Here is a 21,529-nt window from a genome sequence, read left to right on the forward strand (position 1 = left end):
TTAAAAGCCCGTTTTTTTCCCCACTTTCTGTGAAAAATGTATCTAACTCTCGTAGAAGTTTGAAGTGATCTGGAAGTGATTTCCAGAAACAGACACGATTTATATTTCCATTCACATGTGTCCCAGCATTAGCCCCACCCACTCAACTCTGGCCCACTAGAGCTTATTTCGTCACTCCATGCCACGTTAGGTTACTCCCTGCCAACCTGCTTAACTGCCAACCTGGCTACTGGGTATTTGAGGACAGAAAATGGCTGTGCCAGAAAATATGTCTGACTGAGGTGTCATGGAGCCAAATAAATCCCCATTAACAGAAAAGCTTGATCCTGAGCTGGTGCCAGTTTGAAGGCGACACAAGCCTCAGGACAAGGATCAACTCTCCACTCCACACTTTCCAAGGCTTCTAAACTTCAACACTCATAGTTATGAGATAAACCCTAATGTATTAACACTCACTCAATGTCAGATCCAGTATTTCTAAAGTTTAGGATGAGATTAAAAATAATGAATTAATAGATCATTCTAAACATGTTGCCTACCTGTAGGCCTAGCACGTCGCATACGGTCAATTATATCTATGGATGAAGTGATTCCATTTTATGATTTGAATTGACATGATGTCCCATCACTTTAAACCACACAGATGTCGGGCTGAGATTGTGGAATCTAATGGAATTTGTTATGTTGCAGAAAATGGCCCAGGTTCCAGATGCAAGTGAAACCTTCGGTCAGTGGTGCCGAAGCAGCAGGGGGGACATTGAGCCCCCAGCATTGTGCTGATGATCAATGCTATCTGGGGTGCTTGGGACGTGCCTGCCCTTAAAACCCTTACCCAAACCTTAACCCTTTACCTTAACCAAAATCCATACCTAACCCTAACCTTAACCCTTACCTTAATCATTTAACATTTCAACTTCAATGGAGTAGTAATGTCCCTAGGATAGCACGAACCTTGTGCTGATGGCTGGATCGTTCCTGAGATAAGTGGGAAAGTGATGAGGCTACAATACACTTGATGGGTGTTGGAGAAACACAATATGGCACAAGTAGATTTGAAAGAAGATACCGCTTCATTTGGTCCTCTTTGGAGTACATGGTGCATTAATAAACACACAATATGAAGACACTATCTTATTTGATTAGGTGAATATGTCATCAAAATAGACCCCAGAATAAAAATATGAACCAGTTTGAGTAGGCCATGAACGCTTCAATGTATTACTGTATTGTTACATTGACCTGGCATTTAAATGTAATAACATTTCATTGAAAGACACAATTCCCAACATCCCTTGAATATGTAGCCTATTCCTTAACAAATCATACCTTCTAGTAGCACCTATTCCTCGAAGGGTATGGGCCAATGGGGCCCCTCTCTCGTTTCTTTATGTCGCATTTGCTGTGTTTACACAGTGGACACACCCCAGACCTTCAACCGAACCGCCTCCCCCAATCCTGTCACACACACAACGTGTATGTCACTGACACAATAAATCAATAAACTCTACAATCAATCATGACGATGCAAGTGAACCGAACTGAAACCACCTAAAAATATAAATTGCAGGATGTAACGTCGGATTTAAGTCCTTACCCTCCTTCCGTGGGTATCCTGGTTTGTCCGAAATGAGAGGGAGAGAATATCAAGGTAAACTATAGTTTCAACCATTTACATAACAATCTTGGCATCAAAGCATGTTTCTGCTACTTTAGGCAGCTGACACGATATCCGCAGCACACTGCAGACACACCCCTCTTGCTCTCATGCGCACACGCTTCTGCATACGCACAATGCTGAGTAAGATTAAAATAATAATACAAACACAGAGACAATGAAATGATCGGTGTCATGTATCCATCCCGACACTACTACGCTCAATTCCTAGCCTGTAACGCAATACTTTATTACAATGCTGCCACCTCACAAAACATGTGGCCACATAACAAAGAGTAGTGCATAGCACATATTTGTGGCAGATAATCATATCGTTTCCTTTTCAGTGCATATATTATCATATTGTTACAACGTTATAGTAGGTAGCGCTGTAGCAGATCAGTGCTTGCGGTGAAACAATGTTGCTTTAAAGCTCACGCGGTCAAAGTTGTTTACCTCTTCGTTACCTCTGACGTCATGACACACCCCTGTGTTTGGGGGAAGGGGACTAGCTCGCACACGTTACGAGCATTTGGCTCGACCAAGCATGGCAGGGTTGGTGTAAAATGCCACCAACCAAAACACGGGATTAACGCAGATTGCACCTTTGATTGGCTATTGGAGAGGTTTACGGAACATATTATATACTGTGGACGTCCATGGGCGGGGCATAACAAAAAGTAATGGCCATTTATTTAGGGTCTGGCAAGACAGTGGATTTCACAGTTATTCTATAGAATTCGCCGTTTCTAGAGCATGACAAAAAGGTAAATACCGTAACCATTATTACTAGGTGTTTTCGTTCATAGCAGTCGCGTTCTGTCTGAATACAATTGATACATCGCCTGAAACTGATTGCGCAATTAGGGTTAACCAGCCCTACACGCTAACGATCAGTATCAGCTCTAGAGCCAGCATTTAGAGCCTTCGTTTGGGCGTGATAGTTTTGACATTTCGAGTCGATCACGTACGGGTCTTTGTAATACGCAGTTATACACAGTATCGAACATATTTACTGCAATTCAACATGGAGAGGAATTTTTTTCTGTAGATATTGACGACGAAAAACGGACTAAGGGCAACTTGGTCTTGGGAAAAGTTGTACACAGGTATGAAACTCGCATGCAGAGAAGGAATGTGAAAGCTACAACTATTCTGCTGCTCGAGCTCAAAATTAACGCAGTGTTAAAGGATGTCAGTGTACCAAAATGATCTTTACAATCCAACCATTGCACGCATGCTGCTCAAATGATTGTCTTACAATTTGTATCTCTGTAAAGAAAATGTATTATTCAAGCAACCAAACTGTCTGAAACAAAGTCTGAATTGATTAAGCCAATTTCTACTTTTTCAGGATTAGAGATATATAAATGGTTAAGAGAGTTGTCAAGTCTTTATCCTCCATCTACAAACAACGGCATGCCACAATCTCAGGTAAGGTACTTTGATCTGATTTAAATCCATGCATTCATATACATTCATGCAATACATTCATGGAATTAAGCTCAGCTCCAGATTCCCAAAATATTTATTATCTGTCATAGCTTTGAAAAAATGTAGCTAGATAAGCACTTTAAAAGCTGGAGTGTATTGCAGACACCCATGCCCCAAATATGCCAGACTATTACTATTTGACATAACATGAGTTACATTTTAGGCTTCTGTTACTAGACCTTCAAAATGGGCCTCCCGTGTCTCACACTGGCAACTTTTCCCTCTGATTTAACGTCTACCATGTTCTTAATGGGTTCAATACGTAGGTTAAATCAAATCCTCTGGGGTCCAGAATTATTGAGTCCCTCGATGGAGATGATCAAAAAATACTGTATCAAATAAATAATACAAATACTGAGCTGTATTGTATGGTCCAAAAGAGAAAACAATGATATTATTTTATACTAATACAATTGTGCTGAAAAATAGGTGTTGTTTAACAATTAATACAAAAAAAACCTAAGAAGGTAGGGATCCAAATTATTGGATCCCCTGTTTCCACCGTCCGCTTGCGAGGATAACAACATCGAGCCTTTTTCTAAAATGTTTTATGAAATTGGAGAACACTTTGGGAGGGGTCTTAGACCATTCCTCCATACAGAATATTTCCAGATCCTTGATATCATTTGTCTGCCCTTGTGGACTGCCTTCTTCAATTCAAACCCCAGGTTTTCAATGGGGTTCAAGTCTGGAGACTGAGATGACAATTGCACAATGGAATGAAACGGGTAAACCTACCTGAATTTGTCCAATAGAAACTCTCGTTTGCAACTGTTTGGACATCCTAGATCAGCTAGATGCAGGCAAGAGTGTTCAAGGCAATATTGAATGTGTCACTCACTATCTGTCACCTTGATTAATCCAATTTGTCTCTACCTTATAAACTTTAATTCGTAGGCTAGGTTGTAGCAACCTCATGATGGGTATAGGGAAAATTTGAGTATCATCTAGTAGACTAAACCTATTGATGCTACATTGAGCTGGGTGAATGGAACATGAAAGACAGTCATTCAATATGCTTTAATAGAAATAAGGCCATGCTGATAAATCAAAAATGTTTTCCTCCCAAATATTAAACAGCACTGACTGCCACTGATGTTTAAATAAAATCAGTAAGGGCTTATATTTGTTTTTCTTGTCAAATGTATCACCATCTGCCTAAAACTATCCTGGAAATAGATGACGTGTAAGTAACCTTACCTCACATTCTTTTTTTTCTGTCACAGTTGTGTCTTTAGTCACAGTAGGACACAAGGTCGGAAAACGACTTCAAACTGAAAACAAATCATTGCTCTTATTGGACACGTTCACATGCAGCACCTTTTCTGTTTCAAAACGTTTTGTCCCATTTGCTCCTACTGAACATGGCTCCGGTTTCCATTTAGAAGTGGGTAATGTCCTTTGTTTTCCTTCTACGCAGCCTTTGTAGCCAAAAGTGTTGACGAGTGATGCCGTATAAGTGTTCACTATTAGAAATGACGAGAATTCAAAATACTGCCTCTCTCTAAGGGAATTGAGTCAACTGACCCAACAGGTCATGTTATTGTAGGTAGCACACTTTCGTTGGCACTAATGAATCCAACGAAAATGTGAATTTGATATTTCCCCCGAGCTATTAAGATTAGTGGAGCGATATCAGGGTACCTTATTTGTGCTTGAGCTCTCTGTGATTTTGATATGTTATTTCTCATATGTTGACTCTCATATGTTGACTCTGATAGATCTTTACTCAGGCCTAGATGATTGAAAAGGTTTAGACCCATAAACCTCTTCAACCAGATTAGAATATCCTCATGTATTAACACTTTACATAACCATGTTCTTATTCCTGTGTAAATATTTCTGTAAGTACAGTATAGTAAAGAGCATCAGGCCTACTCATTGTTTTACTGTATTACAACAGTATACCTAATCTAAAACTTAGCCCTACCCCAAACCCATACCATAATCCTACTTACAGTGCGAGTACATTGTAACAATAAGTCATGACAATAGCATTTACCCTGTACTCTGTGTACACTTACTGTTAGTAATTACAGCGAGTCCTAAGAGCACTGTAATGTAAAGTATGACCCCCTTGTTTTCTTGATGATGGGATATGGGTAGGCCTACTGCTGACTAAAGTTATATGTTACCCCCTAGAGATAGATCTCTATGATGTGTATGCCGGGTAACACCTTGACCAAACCGGGCCTGCGCATGCGGTATCGTGTGCATGTTGATTTTGTCAGTCCCCACCAGACGCGTTCATGGCACGTAGGTTAAAATAGCAAAAGCAACTGTGAACCAACTATATTCCTTTGGGGACAGGTTGAAACACACATTAAACATCCATGGACATTTGGCTAGCTTGCTGTTGCTAACTAATTTGTCCTGGGAGGTGAACATTGGGTTGTTATTTTACCTTAACCTGTGTGTCATGAATGGGCCTTTTTGTTGTTGGATCTTTGTATAATTTTGACCTCGAGTCTCTACTCTGACAAATAATCCACAGTTAAAGGGGAAACCTACTAAGTTAGTTTCTAGTTAATTTTCTATGAATAAGCTCTCACCCACGTGGGTTAGTATTCTCCTGAAACCCAATGAGTAGATGGGAGAGGCAGTACTTGCAGCACGTCTAGCGTCTCAAATATAATAAATGTTTTATTTTAGCGCCTGGCTATGCAGACGCCTGTGAGCAGTTTGGATGAAATGACGGAATAACATATACTGTATGTGTACATTTATTTTGCAATGATTGCGCACACGATGTGGCTGGTCTAGTCAGGGTGTAACATGCAATATAGGCTTGTATTATGTATATGTCAAGTGTGGGATGTACAGAGTGGCATGTTATAGACACTTTGAATAAATTAGGCTGTTTGAAAAGGTTTGAATGAGGGGTGTGCTGATTAGTCGGACAAAACAAGTAACGGATATGGGCAATTTTCTGGATCCGTTTGTGAGCCGAGTATTGTTTGTATTCGGGTGCCAGCAAGCATCTTTCTCATATCTGTCAGTCACAGAGTTTCTAAACCATACTGTACTGTCTTTGCGTCCAGCCTATAGACAGAAACTAAGACAGAAAGCTCCCGCTCTCAGGTCTGTTCAACGTTGGTCCGACCAATCTGATTCCACGCTTCAAGATTGCTTCGATCACGTGGATTGGGATATGTTCCGCATTGCGTCAAACAACAACATTGACGAATACGCTGATTCGGTGAGCGAGTTCATTAGCAAGTGCATTGGCGATGTCGTACCCACAGCAACTATTAAAACATTCCCCAACTAGAAACCGTGGATTGATGGCAGCATTCGCGCGAAACTGAAAGCGCGGACCACTGCTTTTAACCAGGGCAAGGTGACCGGAAACATGACCGAATACAAACAGATACAAACAGTGTAGCTATTCCCTCTGCAAGGCAATCAAACAAGCTAAGCGTCAGTATAGAGACAAAGTAGAGTTGCAATTCAACGGCTCAGACACAAGAGGTATGTGGCAGGGACTACAGTCAATCCCGGATTACAAAAAGAAAACCAGCCCTGTCGCAGACCAGGATGTCTTGCTCCCAGACAGACTAAACAACTTCTTTACTCGCTTTGAGGACAGTACAGTGCCACTGACACGGCCCGCTACCAAAACCTGCGAACTCTCCTTCACTGCAGCCGAAGTGAGTAAAACATTTAAACGTGTTAACCCTCGCAAGGCTGCAGGCCCAGACGGCATCCCCAGCCGCGTTCTCAGAGCATGCGCAGACCAGCTGGCTGGTGTGTTTACGGACATATTCAATCAATACTTATCCCAGTCTGCTGTTCCCACATGCTTCAAGAGGGCCACCATTGTTCCTGTTCCCAAGAAATCTAAGGTAGCTGAGCTAAATGACTACCGCCCTGTAGCACTCACTTCCGTCATCATGAAGTGCTTTGAGAGACTAGTCAAGGACCATATCACCACCCTACCTGACATCGACTACAGCTCAGCATTTAATAACATAGTACCCGCCCTGTGCAACTGGGTACTGGACTTCCTGACGGGCCGCCCCCAGGTGGTGAGGGTAGGTAACAACATCTCCACCCCGCTAATCCTCAACACTGGGGCCCCACAAGGGTGCGTTCTGAGCCCTCTCCTGTACTCCCTGTTCACCCACGACTGAGTGGCCTTGCACGCCTCCAACTCAATCATCAAGTTTGCAGTCGACACTACAGTGGTAGGCTTGATTACCAACAATGACGAGACGGCCTACAGGGAGGAGGTGTCAGGAAAATAACCTCACACTCAACGTAAACAAAACAAAGGAGATGATCGTGGACTTCAGGAAACAGCAGAGGGAGCACCCTCCTATCCACATTGACGGGAAAGTAGTGGAGAGGGTAGAAAGTTTTAAGTTCCTCGACGTACACATCACGGACAAACTGAAATGGTCCACCCACACAGACAGCGTGGTGAAGAAGGCGCAGCAGCGCCTCTTCAACCTCAGTAGGCTTAGAAATTTGGCTTGTCACCAAAAGCACTCACAAATTTTTACAGATGCACAATCGAGAGCATCCTGTCGGGCTGTATCACCGCCTGGTACGGCAACTGCTCCGCCCACAACCGTAAGGCTCTCCAGAGGGTATTGAGGTCTGCACAGCGCATCACCGGGGGCAAACTACCTGCCCTCCAGGACACCTACACCACCTGATGTCACAGGAAGGCCATAAAGATCATCAAGGACAACAACCACCCGAGCCACTGCCTGTTCACCCCGCTATCATCCAGAAGGCGAGGTCAGTACAGGTGCATCAAAGCAGGGACAGAGAGACTGAAAAACAGCTTCTATCTCAAGGCCATCAGACTGTTAAACAGCCACCACTAACATTGAGTGGCTGCTGCCATACATGTAAAAAATGTATCACTAGCCACTTTCAACAATGCCACTTAATATAATGTTTATATACCCTACATAACTCATCTCATAGGTATATACTGTACTCTATACCACCTACTGCATCTTGCCATCTTTATGTAATACATGTATCACTAGCCACTTTAAACAATGCCACTTAATATAATGTTTACATACCCTACATTACTCATCTCATATGTATATACTGTACTCTATACCATCTACTGCATCTTGCCTATGCCATTCTGTACCATCACTCATTCATATATCTTTATGTACATATTCGTCATCCCTTTACACTTGTGTGTATAAGGTAGCTGTTGTGAAATTGTTAGGTTCGATTACTCGTTGGTTATTACTGCATTGTCGGAACTAGAAGCACAAGCATTTCACTACACTCACATTAACATCTGCTAACCATGTGTATGTAACAAATAAAATTGGATTTGATTCATGTGAGGTTCTACGTGGTCGAAATACCTTAACTGGCTCGTTTGCCTGTGTGTAAAGAGAAGGGCGGTCTGTACATTGATCCTGCTGCTTTGATTGGATCGATTGAAGTTGTTTCTCCATCCACTCACTTCATAATTTCACCCGATCACTTTTCCTCGTATGTGGTCTGATAATTTAGATTGCTGCTGCCTGCTACTATGATAAATCACATGGCAAGGACGTTTGCTATTAAACTATCAATGTGCATAATATCTAACAAGCGAGGCAAGTGTAGGGAACATTTTAACCGGTGATGCACATTCTGACCGAGTGACAGCAAACTTGGCTGCCTGCTGCAAGTTGAAGGCACACAGACCCACCCCTCTGCACGCTGCTCCAAATCTGCAGCTTTTTTTGCAGTGAGAATGTGCAGTGAGTTATTTTGTCAACATCTAATTAGGTATATTAAAACACTTTTATATGTATCATCCGATCCGACTATCAACTGTCAACTTGCGGATACGATTCCGAACACGAGTATGGCCATGTCGGCACACCCAGAGTTTGAATCCTAAGCAGCCTGCCTACACATAGTTTGAAATACAATAGACAAACATAACTACTGTAGCAGGTCAAAGCTGTGTGCTGGAAAACCTTGGTAGAGCATGGGTGGAGTAGTTATTGTGGTGCTCGTGAATTTCCTTTCTTTTTCGACCAATGCCTACTTCTCTGCCATCACTATCACCTCATAATGCACTCGAGAGCATTTATAAGCGCATGATAACGTACTGAAAAGATACACAGCGGCACGCCTCTAATTAAGTCGGTGGCACACAGCAACATGCGTGCAGTTCCTTGTTGCTAGAACGTGCTAGAACGTGCAGTTCCTTGTTGCTATGTATAAGACCGTGTAATAAGATTATCTGAACCTAGTCGGGATGCCAAATTTCTCCCCACAACACTACCTCGCTCAATCACATTTCCTCTGCCAAAGAGGTAATGATGAGGGAAGTAGAGATGTCAAGTCGCCTAGCAGACATGTTTGGAGGCCTGTAGAATCAATGTATGGTACATGCAGCTCTAGCCCAGAGAATGGGAGATCTTGGATAAACATGATACGATCGAAAGAAAGCAGGATGAATAAAACGCATTCCTTGGCCTATTCCCTTCCCCTAGCCCCCACGTCTTCAGTTTTTTCAGATCTGACTGAGTGGATAAGTGCATCCGGTTGCTTCCCAGTCAAAATAGTTCGGAAGAGTTTGCATTTCTAATGTAGAAAGTTTGTGATGTTTTTGTTCATTATGGACTTCAGTAAGGATTTTTTCGGCTCTTTAGGCACATACATTTTTTTATTGAGGCAAGCCTAAGTCGCAAGTCTATGCCCCTTCATTGGTGACTGGTCAATAGTATGGATTTTTCAATAAAGACTTTGTTTTCATTCAATGAGAGACAGGTAATTTCCATGCAAATTTTTTCATTGAGAAATACTATACCAAACTAAGATCTCCTCGGCAAAAACTTTAAAATTAATGACAGATTTCTTGAGTTATCTTATATTAATTATGACTGTTTTGAGGAAGTGGCTATGGCGTCTCAAAATGGACAATCAGTACTATTGCAGCTTTTTAATAATTTGTCAAGTGAAGGTCTTTTAAAGGTGTATGCGAGCACACTCGTTTGGAACTCGGCTAGGCGCCAGCCGAATTGGAGCATGCTGATGCCTTAAGTCAGCAATGTGATGGTGGCGATTCCCTCTAGTCTTTTGCAATGGTCTTATGGGAGCTTCGACCATATCGCTTACTTAATCTTACACCTATCCAGTTCCTTCCGGTCTGAAACACCAAAGGTGTAGGGGGTTGTTTTCATTTCAGACAGGGCTTTTCTTTAGGCCATTTATTAGAAAGCATTTAGGGGGAGCTGGCACAGTGGTAACATTGTACTAGGTTTGGGCACTATACTGTATATACAGAATACGTATGAACAACTCTGAACAGTTAATTTTGAGATGTGTCTGTTACTTGAGCTCTGTGAAGCATTTATTTGAGCTGCAATATCTGAGGCTGGTAACTAATGAACTTATCCTCTGCAGCAGAGGTAACTCTGGGTCTTCCTTTCCTGTGGCGGTCCTCATGAGATCCGGTTTCATCATAGCGCTTGATGGTTTTTGCGACTGCACTTGAAGAAACTGACAAAGTAATGATGGACTGTCGTTTCTCTGCATTTTTGAGCTGTTCTTGCCACCATATGGACTTTTACCAAATAGGGCTATCTTCTGTCACCTTCTACCTTGTCACAACACAACTGATTGGCTCAAACACATTAAGAGGGAAATAAATTCCACAAATTAACTTTTAACAAGGCATACCTGGTAATCGGAAAAGCATTCCAGGTGACTACCACATTTAACACTTTTTTGGTTACTACATGATTCCATATGTGTTATTTCATAGTTTCATAGTCAAAATAAAGAGAAACCCTTGAATGAGCAGGTGTCCAAACTTTTGACTGGTACTGTAAGTAAGTTGCTGAATGAATAAGGTCACGGCGCATCATATTGTTTTAACTTTCTGCAGTGTTTGAGAGGTCAAAAACCTTTGCATGAGTTATCTGTACAGCTGCCACTGCAGCTTGATTTCCTTGTGTTTTTTTCTCCTCTCAGTTCTGGGCCCATATGCTCCTCCCCTATCTTCTCTGAGCAGAGCAGGCAGGCCCTTTGTCCTAGAAACTCCCAGACTCCAAACAGAAACAGTGTGTACCCAGTACTGTTCTTCCGTCAGACAAGCTTGCCTCAAAACTTTGTTAATTTTCACAATGTATCTCATTCACACTCACCAAAAATGACATTTGGTAGCTCCTACCTATATATGTATAATCTACCTATAATGTATAGCTGGATTGCCTGTCTTTGCAATTTGTTCATTTCCGTTTATGCTCGTTAGCATATTTAGCTAGCAGCCTCCATGGAAATTCCCCATTATTTGTGCACAATTTGTTAGCATTCTTGCAGTAGACTGCCAATGGGATTTTTTTGCGGGGGGTTTTGGAGCCCCTTGTGTACTAAGCTGGTAATACCGTAAATCCCAGCGTGAGAGAAGGATGGTATGAGGATATGAACGTCTGGTTACCGCCCAACCCTACTTTTGGGACCTACTTCCCAATCCATTTGACTGTGATCCTGGGTCAATTGAACATGCCGGCAAGTGAAATCAAACAGCTGGTCGAGCTGTCATGTGACCGAACGCATTCGCGTGTCACTACGGAGTTTTGGTTCCTGACTCAAAGGGAATATAATATAATATAATATACCCTGGCGTCTCCCTCTGAGCATTAATGCCACGTTCAAGACAACTGGGAACTCTGGAAAAAAACATGCTAAGACTGGGAAAAATCTTTTTTTGAACGGTCATCCAACTGAATTCTTTCTGGAGCCCTGACTTTCTGACCTGAAGACCACTGATGTCATGATTTGATCTCGTATTTTTCTCAGTTGTTTTGAAAGCACCATCAGTACTCTCGTCTGCATTAAAACCAAATATTGAACCAGGTTGGATGTGACTGCAGAGATGAGGTGCGCACTGTTGACCCCTGACTTTTAGAAGCTCCGACGTGACATGCATCAAGCACACCCACCTCAGCACACCCACCTCAGCACACCCATCTCAGCACACCCATCTCATTAGTGGAGGTGAGATAAGATACATTATGTCAGACTCATTTGTAAGTGACTGTCGTAGCCCCACATTAAAAGTATGTGATGGTGAGTTGAGAAGACAATCAGAAATACTGTTAGACTGTTTTTCTATTGACTGCCCTAGCCCCAAATAAAAAAAGTAAACATTGGTTGTTAATTGTGTAATACTTTTCACATGGTTGGGGTCGCAAGAATTTTCAAAATAGGGTCGTATGCCAAAAAGCTGGACAACCAGAGCTGAACCCAGAACAGTAGCCGAGGGCATTGTAATGCAGGCTCACGTTCCAGCCATTCACAGCCACAACAATGGCAGGTTGTGTACGAGGGTCGAGCAGTCGTGTTGGTACAGTCTATTAGCTTTCTGTCCACCCTGCGACAGCAGTACAGTGATCCAACCCACCCCCTCCATGATCACTGTAATTGGTTACTTCCTCCTCTCCCATATGTAACAGTTTAGGCCTCCTATAGAGCTACCCTTTATTTGACACAGAAAGCTGGGCTTTTGTGTGGGTGTTTGCCATATGCTGTATATAGTGCACGTGTTAAGTTGTTGTTGGGAGTAATGACACGTTAAGTTCCACCTACTAGTGTTTGGCACACGTTGAAATGTCCAGTGATTGATGGTTCGAACACTCAACACGTCACAGGTAAAGCATACTGTGTGTAAGTATAGCCGGGCTAGTCATGTAGAATAATGTGACTTCTTGGAAACGTGTTGCATGCAGGGCCCACCAGTGGGTTGAGAAAAAGGAGAAACCCACCTGGCTTGGTTTGGTCCCTGTATGAGTTAGAATGAGTGAGTTAGTATGAGTTAGTTACATTGTAAATAGTATGAGTGAGTAAGTATGAGTTAGTTACATTGTAAATAGTATGAGTGAGTAAGTATGAGTTAGTGGAAATAGAATGCTTTTGCATCCGGCCATAATGATGATACAAAGAAGGTGTTACAACATAATTACCTGCAGGTGATTGAGGCATAGTACACGTTGCCAAGGTTTGTACTTTTGGGTTTTGGTTATGTAACTGGGACCAGAGCTAAGTGCTTACACACTCACGTCACCCACATGTCTGTTGTCTGTCAGGTCCTGTCCTTGCTAATTCAGAGTGTGTGTGTGCTAGTGTGTGTGTGTGTGTGTTTGCGAGAGAGCGATAGCACTTAACCCCTCCCGAGCTCTGGAGAGACAGGGCTGTGTGTGTGTGTGTGTGTGGGGGGGGGGGGGCTCTCCTTGCCTCTTTGTCATTCCCCTTTCCCCCCAGCAAGGGACCCAGCAAATGGGCAGGCCGCCCCTGCCTCTCTCGCTTCGCGGTGGGGCCTGGAGAGGGGTGTGTGTGTGGAGACCAAGGTTATTATAGTAAATGTGAACTGAAACAAATAATTTTGGGGGGCGAAAAACAGTTTATTAAAATATAATAATGAAGAAAATAGCTTATCTTCAAAAACGAAATAAAATAAAACACATAATAAATTCTGTTTAGTTGTGCAGAAATCTAGTAGGGTTTTCTAGCATCTTTTTATTATGGGGTTTTTGATCTTCTGGCGGGTAAATGCTGCCAGTAGATGGCGATGTTTCAAGTAGGCCTAGCTTGTGCCTCACTATCACTAGCTAGTAGTAAAGAATTGGGTGAGCGAGGAGCATGAGCGTGAACAATGGCTGTAGCAGCAAATTTTCTTCTTGTTCGTTGGAATAATGTGTAGAATTGCAGGAAATTAGCTTTTAAAACTGCAAAATATGACAATGGAGGTTTATGACAGAGGGAAATGAAGGAGAGTTAAGAGTGAAATTTTATTCCAAATGCAATTCTGCAACTTAACAAATGTTGGACTAATTGCACTTTTTTTTTTTTTTGAAAACCTTTATTTAGCAAGTCAGTTAAGAACAAATTCTTATTTTCAATGACGGCCTAGGAACAGTGGGTTAATTGCCTGTTCAGGGGGCAGAACAACAGATTTGTACTAGTGCTCGGGGATTTGAACTTGCAACCTTCCGGTTACTAGTCCACCGCTCTAACCACTAGGCTACCCTGCCGCCCCTTAGCACTAGTACTATGAAATTGCACTTACCCTGCCTATTTTTTTGTAAATATCCTTTGCTATTTATTTGACATTTGTCAATGTTATATGTTTTATGACTGCTGCAAGATGAATTGTGGACATTTGAGGACATTCAAGTTTTCTGAATCACTGGTGTCTATCCAGGCCTATTCTGTTGTTCCAGTTTCTCTCTTTCCTCCCCATCAGTCGATCACTGTCTTTTTAGTGTTTCTTTCCTGCATCCCCTATCCCTCTTTCTGACACTTCTATCCCTGTTTTTATGTATTCCTTTCTTATTTTCTCTCTGTTTGCTTCTGTTTCCGACTCTTTCTTTCTCTCCGTTTCTCCCCCTCCCCCACATCTCTTCGCCTTGTAAAGTTGCTTATTTCCCTCCCTCTCTCTCACGCGCTCTCTGTCTCTCTCTCTATCCCTCTCTCTTTCCATGGAGAGGGTCATTCCAGGTCTGATTTGTTTTATGTCTGTTCTGTACTTGTAGTGACCCAGCCAGAGATGCAGTAAAACACATCGCCTTGTGTTTTCTCTTGCTCTGTCTCTCGCTCGTTCCTTTTCGGAATTTCTTGGCAGTCGGGAGCCATTTCTGAGCCATTTTTGGTATTGCGTCATGTGATGTGATAGGGAGCCAGCCGCTCATTGGGCTCCATCGTTTCGGAGAAGGCCCCCTTCTCTCTCACTCCACCAGCATTCCACCCTCTCGTTTTTCCAGCTTTGTTATAGGTCTGGATGTGATTCCGTCTCCGACTGTTGTGTGTCGGGATGTGGTCCGTAAGGGATGTGGTCCGTAAGCTCATTGCTGACATTTTTGAGACATGATGCCGTGAAGTTTTTATTCCTTCTCTTTCCTGCTTGTCTGTGAGCAGTTAAGGCAAATGATCACTTTTAGAAATTCCTGTTTGCATCCTTCTCCCCCTTCCCCTTCTCATTAAGTTAGGGCAAATGATCACTTTTAGAAAATCCTGTTTGCATCCTTCTCCCCCTTCCCCTTCTCATTAAGTTAGGGCAAATGATCACTTTTAGAAAATCCTCTATGCATCCTTCTCCCCCTTCCGCTTCTCATTAAGTTAGGGCAAATGATCACTTTTAGAAAATCCTCTCTGCATCCTTCTCCCCCTTCCCCTTCTCATTAAGTTAGGGCAAATGATCACTTTTAGAAAATCCTCTCTGCATCCTTCTCCCCCTTCCCCTTCTCATTAAGTTAGGGCAAATGATCACTTTTAGAAAATCCTCTCTGCATCCTTCTCCCCCTTCCCCTTCTCATTAAGTTAGGGCAAATGATCACTTTTAGAAAATCCTCTCTGCATCCTTCTCCCCCTTCCCCTTCTCATTAAGTTAGGGCAAATGATCACTTTTAGAAAATCCTCTCTGCATCCTTCTCCCCCTTCCCCTTCTCATTAAGTTAGGGCAAATGATCACTTTTAGAAAATCCTCTCTGCATCCTTCTCCCCCTTCCCCTTCTCATTAAGTTAGGGCAAATGATCACTTTTAGAAAATCCTCTCTGCATCCTTCTCCCCCTTCCCCTTCTCATTAAGTTAGGGCAAATGATCACTTTTAGAAAATCCTCTCTGCATCCTTCTCCCCCTTCCCCTTCTCATTAAGTTAGGGCAAATGATCACTTTTAGAAAATCCTCTCTGCATCCTTCTCCCCCTTCCCCTTCTCATTAAGTTAGGGCAAATGATCACTTTTAGAAAATCCTCTCTGCATCCTTCTCCCCCTTCCCCTTCTCATTAAGTTAGGGCAAATGATCACTTTTAGAAAATTCTCTCTGCATCCTTCTCCCCCTTCCCCTTCTCATTAAGTTAGGGCAAATGATCACTTTTAGAAAATCCTCTCTGCATCCTTCTCCCCCTTCCCCTTCTCATTAAGTTAGGGCAAATGATCACTTTTAGAAAATCCTCTCTGCATCCTTCTTCCCCTTCTCATTAAGTTAGGGCAAATGATCACTTTTAGAAAATCCTCTCTGCATCCTTCTCCCCCTTCCCCTTCTCATTAAGTTAGGGCAAATGATCACTTTTAGAAAATCCTCTCTGCATCCTTCTCCCCCTTCCCCTTCTCATTAAGTTAGGGCAAATGATCACTTTTAGAAAATCCTCTCTGCATCCTTCTCCCCCTTCCCCTTCTCATTAAGTTAGGGCAAATTATCACTTTTAGAAAATCCTCTCTGCCTCCTTCTCCCCCTTCCCCTTCTCATTAAGTTAGGGCAAATGATCACTTTTAGAAAATCCTCTCTGCCTCCTTCTCCCCCTTCCCCTTCTCATTAAGTTAGGGCAAATGATCACTTTTAGAAAATCCTCTGCATCCTTCTCCCCCTTCCCCTTCTCATTAAGTTAGGGCAAATGATCACTTTTAGAAAATCCTCTCTGCATCCTTCTCCCCCTTCCCCTTCTCATTAAGTTAGGGCAAATGATCACTTTTAGAAAATCCTCTCTGCATCCTTCTCCCCCTTCCCCTTCTCATTAAGTTAGGGCAAATGATCACTTTTAGAAAATCCTCTCTGCATCCTTCTCCCCCTTCCCCTTCTCATTAAGTTAGGGCAAATGATCACTTTTAGAAAATCCTCTCTGCATCCTTCTCCCCCTTCCCCTTCTCATTAAGTTAGGGCAAATGATCACTTTTAGAAAATCCTCTCTGCATCCTTCTCCCCCTTCCCCTTCTCATTAAGTTAGGGCAAATGATCACTTTTAGAAAATCCTCTCTGCATCCTTCTCCCCCTTCCCCTTCTCATTAAGTTAGGGCAAATGATCACTTTTAGAAAATCCTCTCTGCATCCTTCTTCCCCTTCTCATTAAGTTAGGGCAAATGATCACTTTTAGAAAATCCTCTCTGCATCCTTCTCCCCCTTCCCCTTCTCATTAAGTTAGGGCAAATGATCACTTTTAGAAAATCCTCTCTGCATCCTTCTCCCCCTTCCCCTTCTCATTAAGTTAGGGCAAATGATCACTTTTAGAAAATTCTCTCTGCATCCTTCTCCCCCTTCCCCTTCTCATTAAGTTAGGGCAAATGATCACTTTTAGAAAATCCTCTCTGCATCCTTCTCCCCCTTCCCCTTCTCATTAAGTTAGGGCAAATGATCACTTTTAGAAAATCCTCTCTGCATCCTTCTTCCCCTTCTCATTAAGTTAGGGCAAATGATCACTTTTAGAAAATCCTCTCTGCATCCTTCTCCCCCTTCCCCTTCTCATTAAGTTAGGGCAAATGATCACTTTTAGAAAATCCTCTCTGCATCCTTCTCCCCCTTCCCCTTCTCATTAAGTTAGGGCAAATGATCACTTTTAGAAAATCCTCTCTGCATCCTTCTCCCCCTTCCCCTTCTCATTAAGTTAGGGCAAATTATCACTTTTAGAAAATCCTCTCTGCCTCCTTCTCCCCCTTCCCCTTCTCATTAAGTTAGGGCAAATGATCACTTTTAGAAAATCCTCTCTGCCTCCTTCTCCCCCTTCCCCTTCTCATTAAGTTAGGGCAAATGATCACTTTTAGAAAATCCTCTGCATCCTTCTCCCCCTTCCCCTTCTCATTAAGTTAGGGCAAATGATCACTTTTAGAAAATCCTCTCTGCATCCTTCTCCCCCTTCCCCTTCTCATTAAGTTAGGGCAAATGATCACTTTTAGAAAATCCTCTCTGCATCCTTCTCCCCCTTCCCCTTCTCATTAAGTTAGGGCAAATGATCACTTTTAGAAAATCCTCTCTGCATCCTTCTTCCCCTTCTCATTAAGTTAGGGCAAATGATCACTTTTAGAAAATCCTCTCTGCATCCTTCTCCCCCTTCCCCTTCTCATTAAGTTAGGGCAAATGATCACTTTTAGAAAATCCTCTCTGCATCCTTCTCCCCCTTCCCCTTCTCATTAAGTTAGGGCAAATGATCACTTTTATAAAATCCTCTCTGCATCCTTCTCCCCCTTCCCCTTCTCATTAAGTTAGGGCAAATGATCACTTTTAGAAAATCCTCTCTGCATCCTTCTCCCCCTTCCCCTTCTCATTAAGTTAGGGCAAATGATCACTTTTAGAAAATCCTCTCTGCATCCTTCTCCCCCTTCCCCTTCTCATTAAGTTAGGGAAAATGATCACTTTTAGAAAATCCTCTCTGCATCCTTCTCCCCCTTCCCCTTCTCATTAAGTTAGGGCAAATGATCACTTTTAGAAAATCCTCTCTGCATCCTTCTCCCCCTTCCCCTTCTCATTAAGTTAGGGCAAATGATCACTTTTAGAAAATCCTCTCTGCCTCCTTCTTCCCCTTCTCATTAAGTTAGGGCAAATGATCACTTTTAGAAAATCCTCTCTGCCTCCTTCTCCCCCTTCCCCTTCTCATTAAGTTAGGGCAAATGATCACTTTTAGAAAATCCTCTCTGCCTCCTTCTCCCCCTTCCCCTTCTCATTAAGTTAGGGCAAATGATCACTTTTAGAAAATCCTCTCTGCCTCCTTCTCCCCCTTCCCCTTCTCATTAAGTTAGGGCAAATGATCACTTTTAGAAAATCCTCTCTGCCTCCTTCTCCCCCTTCCCCCTTCCCCTTCTCATTAAGTTAGGGCAAATGATCACTTTTAGAAAATCCTCTCTGCCTCCTTCTCCCCCTTCCCCTTCTCATTAAGTTAGGGCAAATGATCACTTTTAGAAAATCCTCTCTGCATCCTTCTCCCCCTTCCCCTTCTCATTAAGTTAGGGCAAATGATCACTTTTAGAAAATCCTCTCTGCATCCTTCTCCCCCTTCGCCTTCTCATTAAGTTAGGGCAAATGATCACTTTTAGAAAATCCTCTCTGCCTCCTTCTCCCCCTTCCCCTTCTCATTAAGTTAGGGCAAATGATCACTTTTAGAAAATCCTCTCTGCCTCCTTCTCCCCCTTCCCCTTCTCATTAAGTTAGGGCAAATGATCACTTTTAGAAAATCCTCTCTGCATCCTTCTCCCCCTTCCCCTTCTCATTAAGTTAGGGCAAATGATCACTTTTAGAAAATCCTCTCTGCATCCTTCTCCCCCTTCGCCTTCTCATTAAGTTAGGGCAAATGATCACTTTTAGAAAATCCTCTCTGCCTCCTTCTCCCCCTTCCCCTTCTCATTAAGTTAGGGCAAATGATCACTTTTAGAAAATCCTCTCTGCCTCCTTCTCCCCCTTCCCCTTCTCATTAAGTTAGGGCAAATGATCACTTTTAGAAAATCCTCTCTGCATCCTTCTCCCCCTTCTCCTTCTCATTAAGTTAGGGCAAAGGATCACTTTTAGAAAATCCTCTCTGCATCCTTCTCCCCCTTCTCATTAAGTTAGGGCAAATGATCACTTTTAGAAAATCCTCTCTGCATCCTTCTCCCCCTTCCCCTTCTCATTAAGTTCGGGCAAATGATCACTTTTAGAAAATCCTCTCTGCCTCCTTCTCCCCCTTCCCCTTCTCATTAAGTTAGGGCAAATGATCACTTTTAGAAAATCCTCTCTGCCTCCTTCTCCCCCTTCCCCTTCTCATTAAGTTAGGGCAAATGATCACTTTTAGAAAATCCTCTCTGCATCCTTCTCCCCCTTCCCCTTCTCATTAAGTTAGGGCAAATGATCACTTTTAGAAAATCCTCTCTGCATCCTTCTCCCCCTTCCCCTTCTCATTAAGTTAGGGCAAATGATCACTTTTAGAAAATCCTCTCTGCATCCTTCTTCCCCTTCTCATTAAGTTAGGGCAAATGATCACTTTTAGAAAATCCTCTCTGCATCCTTCTCCCCCTTCCCCTTCTCATTAAGTTAGGGCAAATGATCACTTTTAGAAAATCCTCTCTGCCTCCTTCTCCCCCTTCCCCTTCTCATTAAGTTAGGGCAAATGATCACTTTTAGAAAATCCTCTCTGCATCCTTCTCCCCCTTCCCCTTCTCATTAAGTTAGGGCAAATGATCACTTTTAGAAAATCCTCTCTGCCTCCTTCTCCCCCTTCCCCTTCTCATTAAGTTAGGGCAAATGATCACTTTTAGAAAATCCTCTCTGCCTCCTTCTTCCCCTTCTCATTAAGTTAGGGCAAATGATCACTTTTAGAAAATCCTCTCTGCCTCCTTCTCCCCCTTCCCCTTCTCATTAAGTTAGGGCAAATGATCACTTTTAGAAAATCCTCTCTGCATCCTTCTCCCCCTTCCCCTTCTCATTAAGTTAGGGCAAATGATCACTTTTAGAAAATCCTCTCTGCATCCTTCTCCCCCTTCCCCTTCTCATTAAGATAGGGCAAATGATCACTTTTAGAAAATCCTCTCTGCCTCCTTCTCCCCATTCCCCTTCTCATTAAGTTAGGGCAAATGATCACTTTTAGAAAAACCTCTCTGCCTCCTTCTCCCCCTTCCCCTTCTCATTAAGTTAGGGCAAATGATCACTTTTAGAAAATCCTCTCTGCCTCCTTCTTCCCCTTCTCATTAAGTTAGGGCAAATGATCACTTTTAGAAAATCCTCTCTGCCTCCTTCTCCCCCTTCCCCTTCTCATTAAGTTAGGGCAAATGATCACTTTTAGAAAATCCTCTCTGCATCCTTCTCCCCCTTCCCCTTCTCATTAAGTTAGGGCAAATGATCACTTTTAGAAAATCCTCTCTGCCTCCTTCTCCCCCTTCCCCTTCTCATTAAGTTAGGGCAAATGATCACTTTTAGAAAATCCTCTCTGCCTCCTTCTCCCCCTTCCCCTTCTCATTAAGTTAGGGCAAATGATCACTTTTAGAAAATCCTCTCTGCCTCCTTCTCCCCCTTCCCCTTCTCATTAAGTTAGGGCAAATGATCACTTTTAGAAAATCCTCTCTGCATCCTTCTCCCCCTTCCCCTTCTCATTAAGTTAGGGCAAATGATCACTTTTAGAAAATCCTCTCTGCCTCCTTCTCCCCCTTCCCCTTCTCATTAAGTTAGGGCAAATGATCACTTTTAGAATATCCTCTCTGCATCCTTCTCCCCCTTCCCCTTCTCATTAAGTTAGGGCAAATGATCACTTTTAGAAAATCCTCTCTGCATCCTTCTCCCCCTTCCCCTTCTCATTAAGTTAGGGCAAATTATCACTTTTAGAAAATCCTCTCTGCCTCCTTCTCCCCCTTCCCCTTCTCATTAAGTTAGGGCAAATGATCACTTTTAGAAAATCCTCTCTGCCTCCTTCTCCCCCTTCCCCTTCTCATTAAGTTAGGGCAAATGATCACTTTTAGAAAATCCTCTCTGCCTCCTTCTCCCCCTTCCCCTTCTCATTAAGTTAGGGCAAATGATCACTTTTAGAAAATCCTCTCTGCCTCCTTCTCCCCCTTCCCCTTCTCATTAAGTTAGGGCAAATGATCACTTTTAGAAAATCCTCTCTGCATCCTTCTCCCCCTTCCCCTTCTCATTAAGTTAGGGCAAATGATCACTTTTAGAAAATCCTCTCT

At 42.7% G+C, this 21,529-nt stretch overlaps 1 protein-coding gene across 3 annotated transcripts in view; it reads left to right on the forward strand.

Moving 5' to 3' along the window:
- The first annotated feature begins 2,145 nt into the window (after positions 1-2,145).
- Positions 2,146-21,529, forward strand: part of LOC139413815 (vitamin D3 receptor B) — a 130,025-nt gene continuing 110,641 nt past the window's right edge. Inside the window, exons 1-3 of one of the 3 annotated variants that reach the window (XM_071161599.1) lie at positions 2,170-2,421; positions 2,706-2,763; positions 3,009-3,088. In XM_071161599.1, coding sequence (XP_071017700.1) covers positions 3,025-3,088 — 64 coding nt within the window. In that variant the 5' untranslated portion in view covers positions 2,170-2,421; positions 2,706-2,763; positions 3,009-3,024. Of the gene's footprint in view, positions 2,764-3,008; positions 3,089-21,529 lie in introns of all 3 variants that reach the window. The other 2 variants (XM_071161598.1, XM_071161600.1) reach the window with 2 other exon arrangements.

This window comes from Oncorhynchus clarkii, chromosome 7, assembly GCF_045791955.1.
Source record: "Oncorhynchus clarkii lewisi isolate Uvic-CL-2024 chromosome 7, UVic_Ocla_1.0, whole genome shotgun sequence".
NCBI classification, from domain to species: domain Eukaryota; kingdom Metazoa; phylum Chordata; class Actinopteri; order Salmoniformes; family Salmonidae; genus Oncorhynchus; species Oncorhynchus clarkii.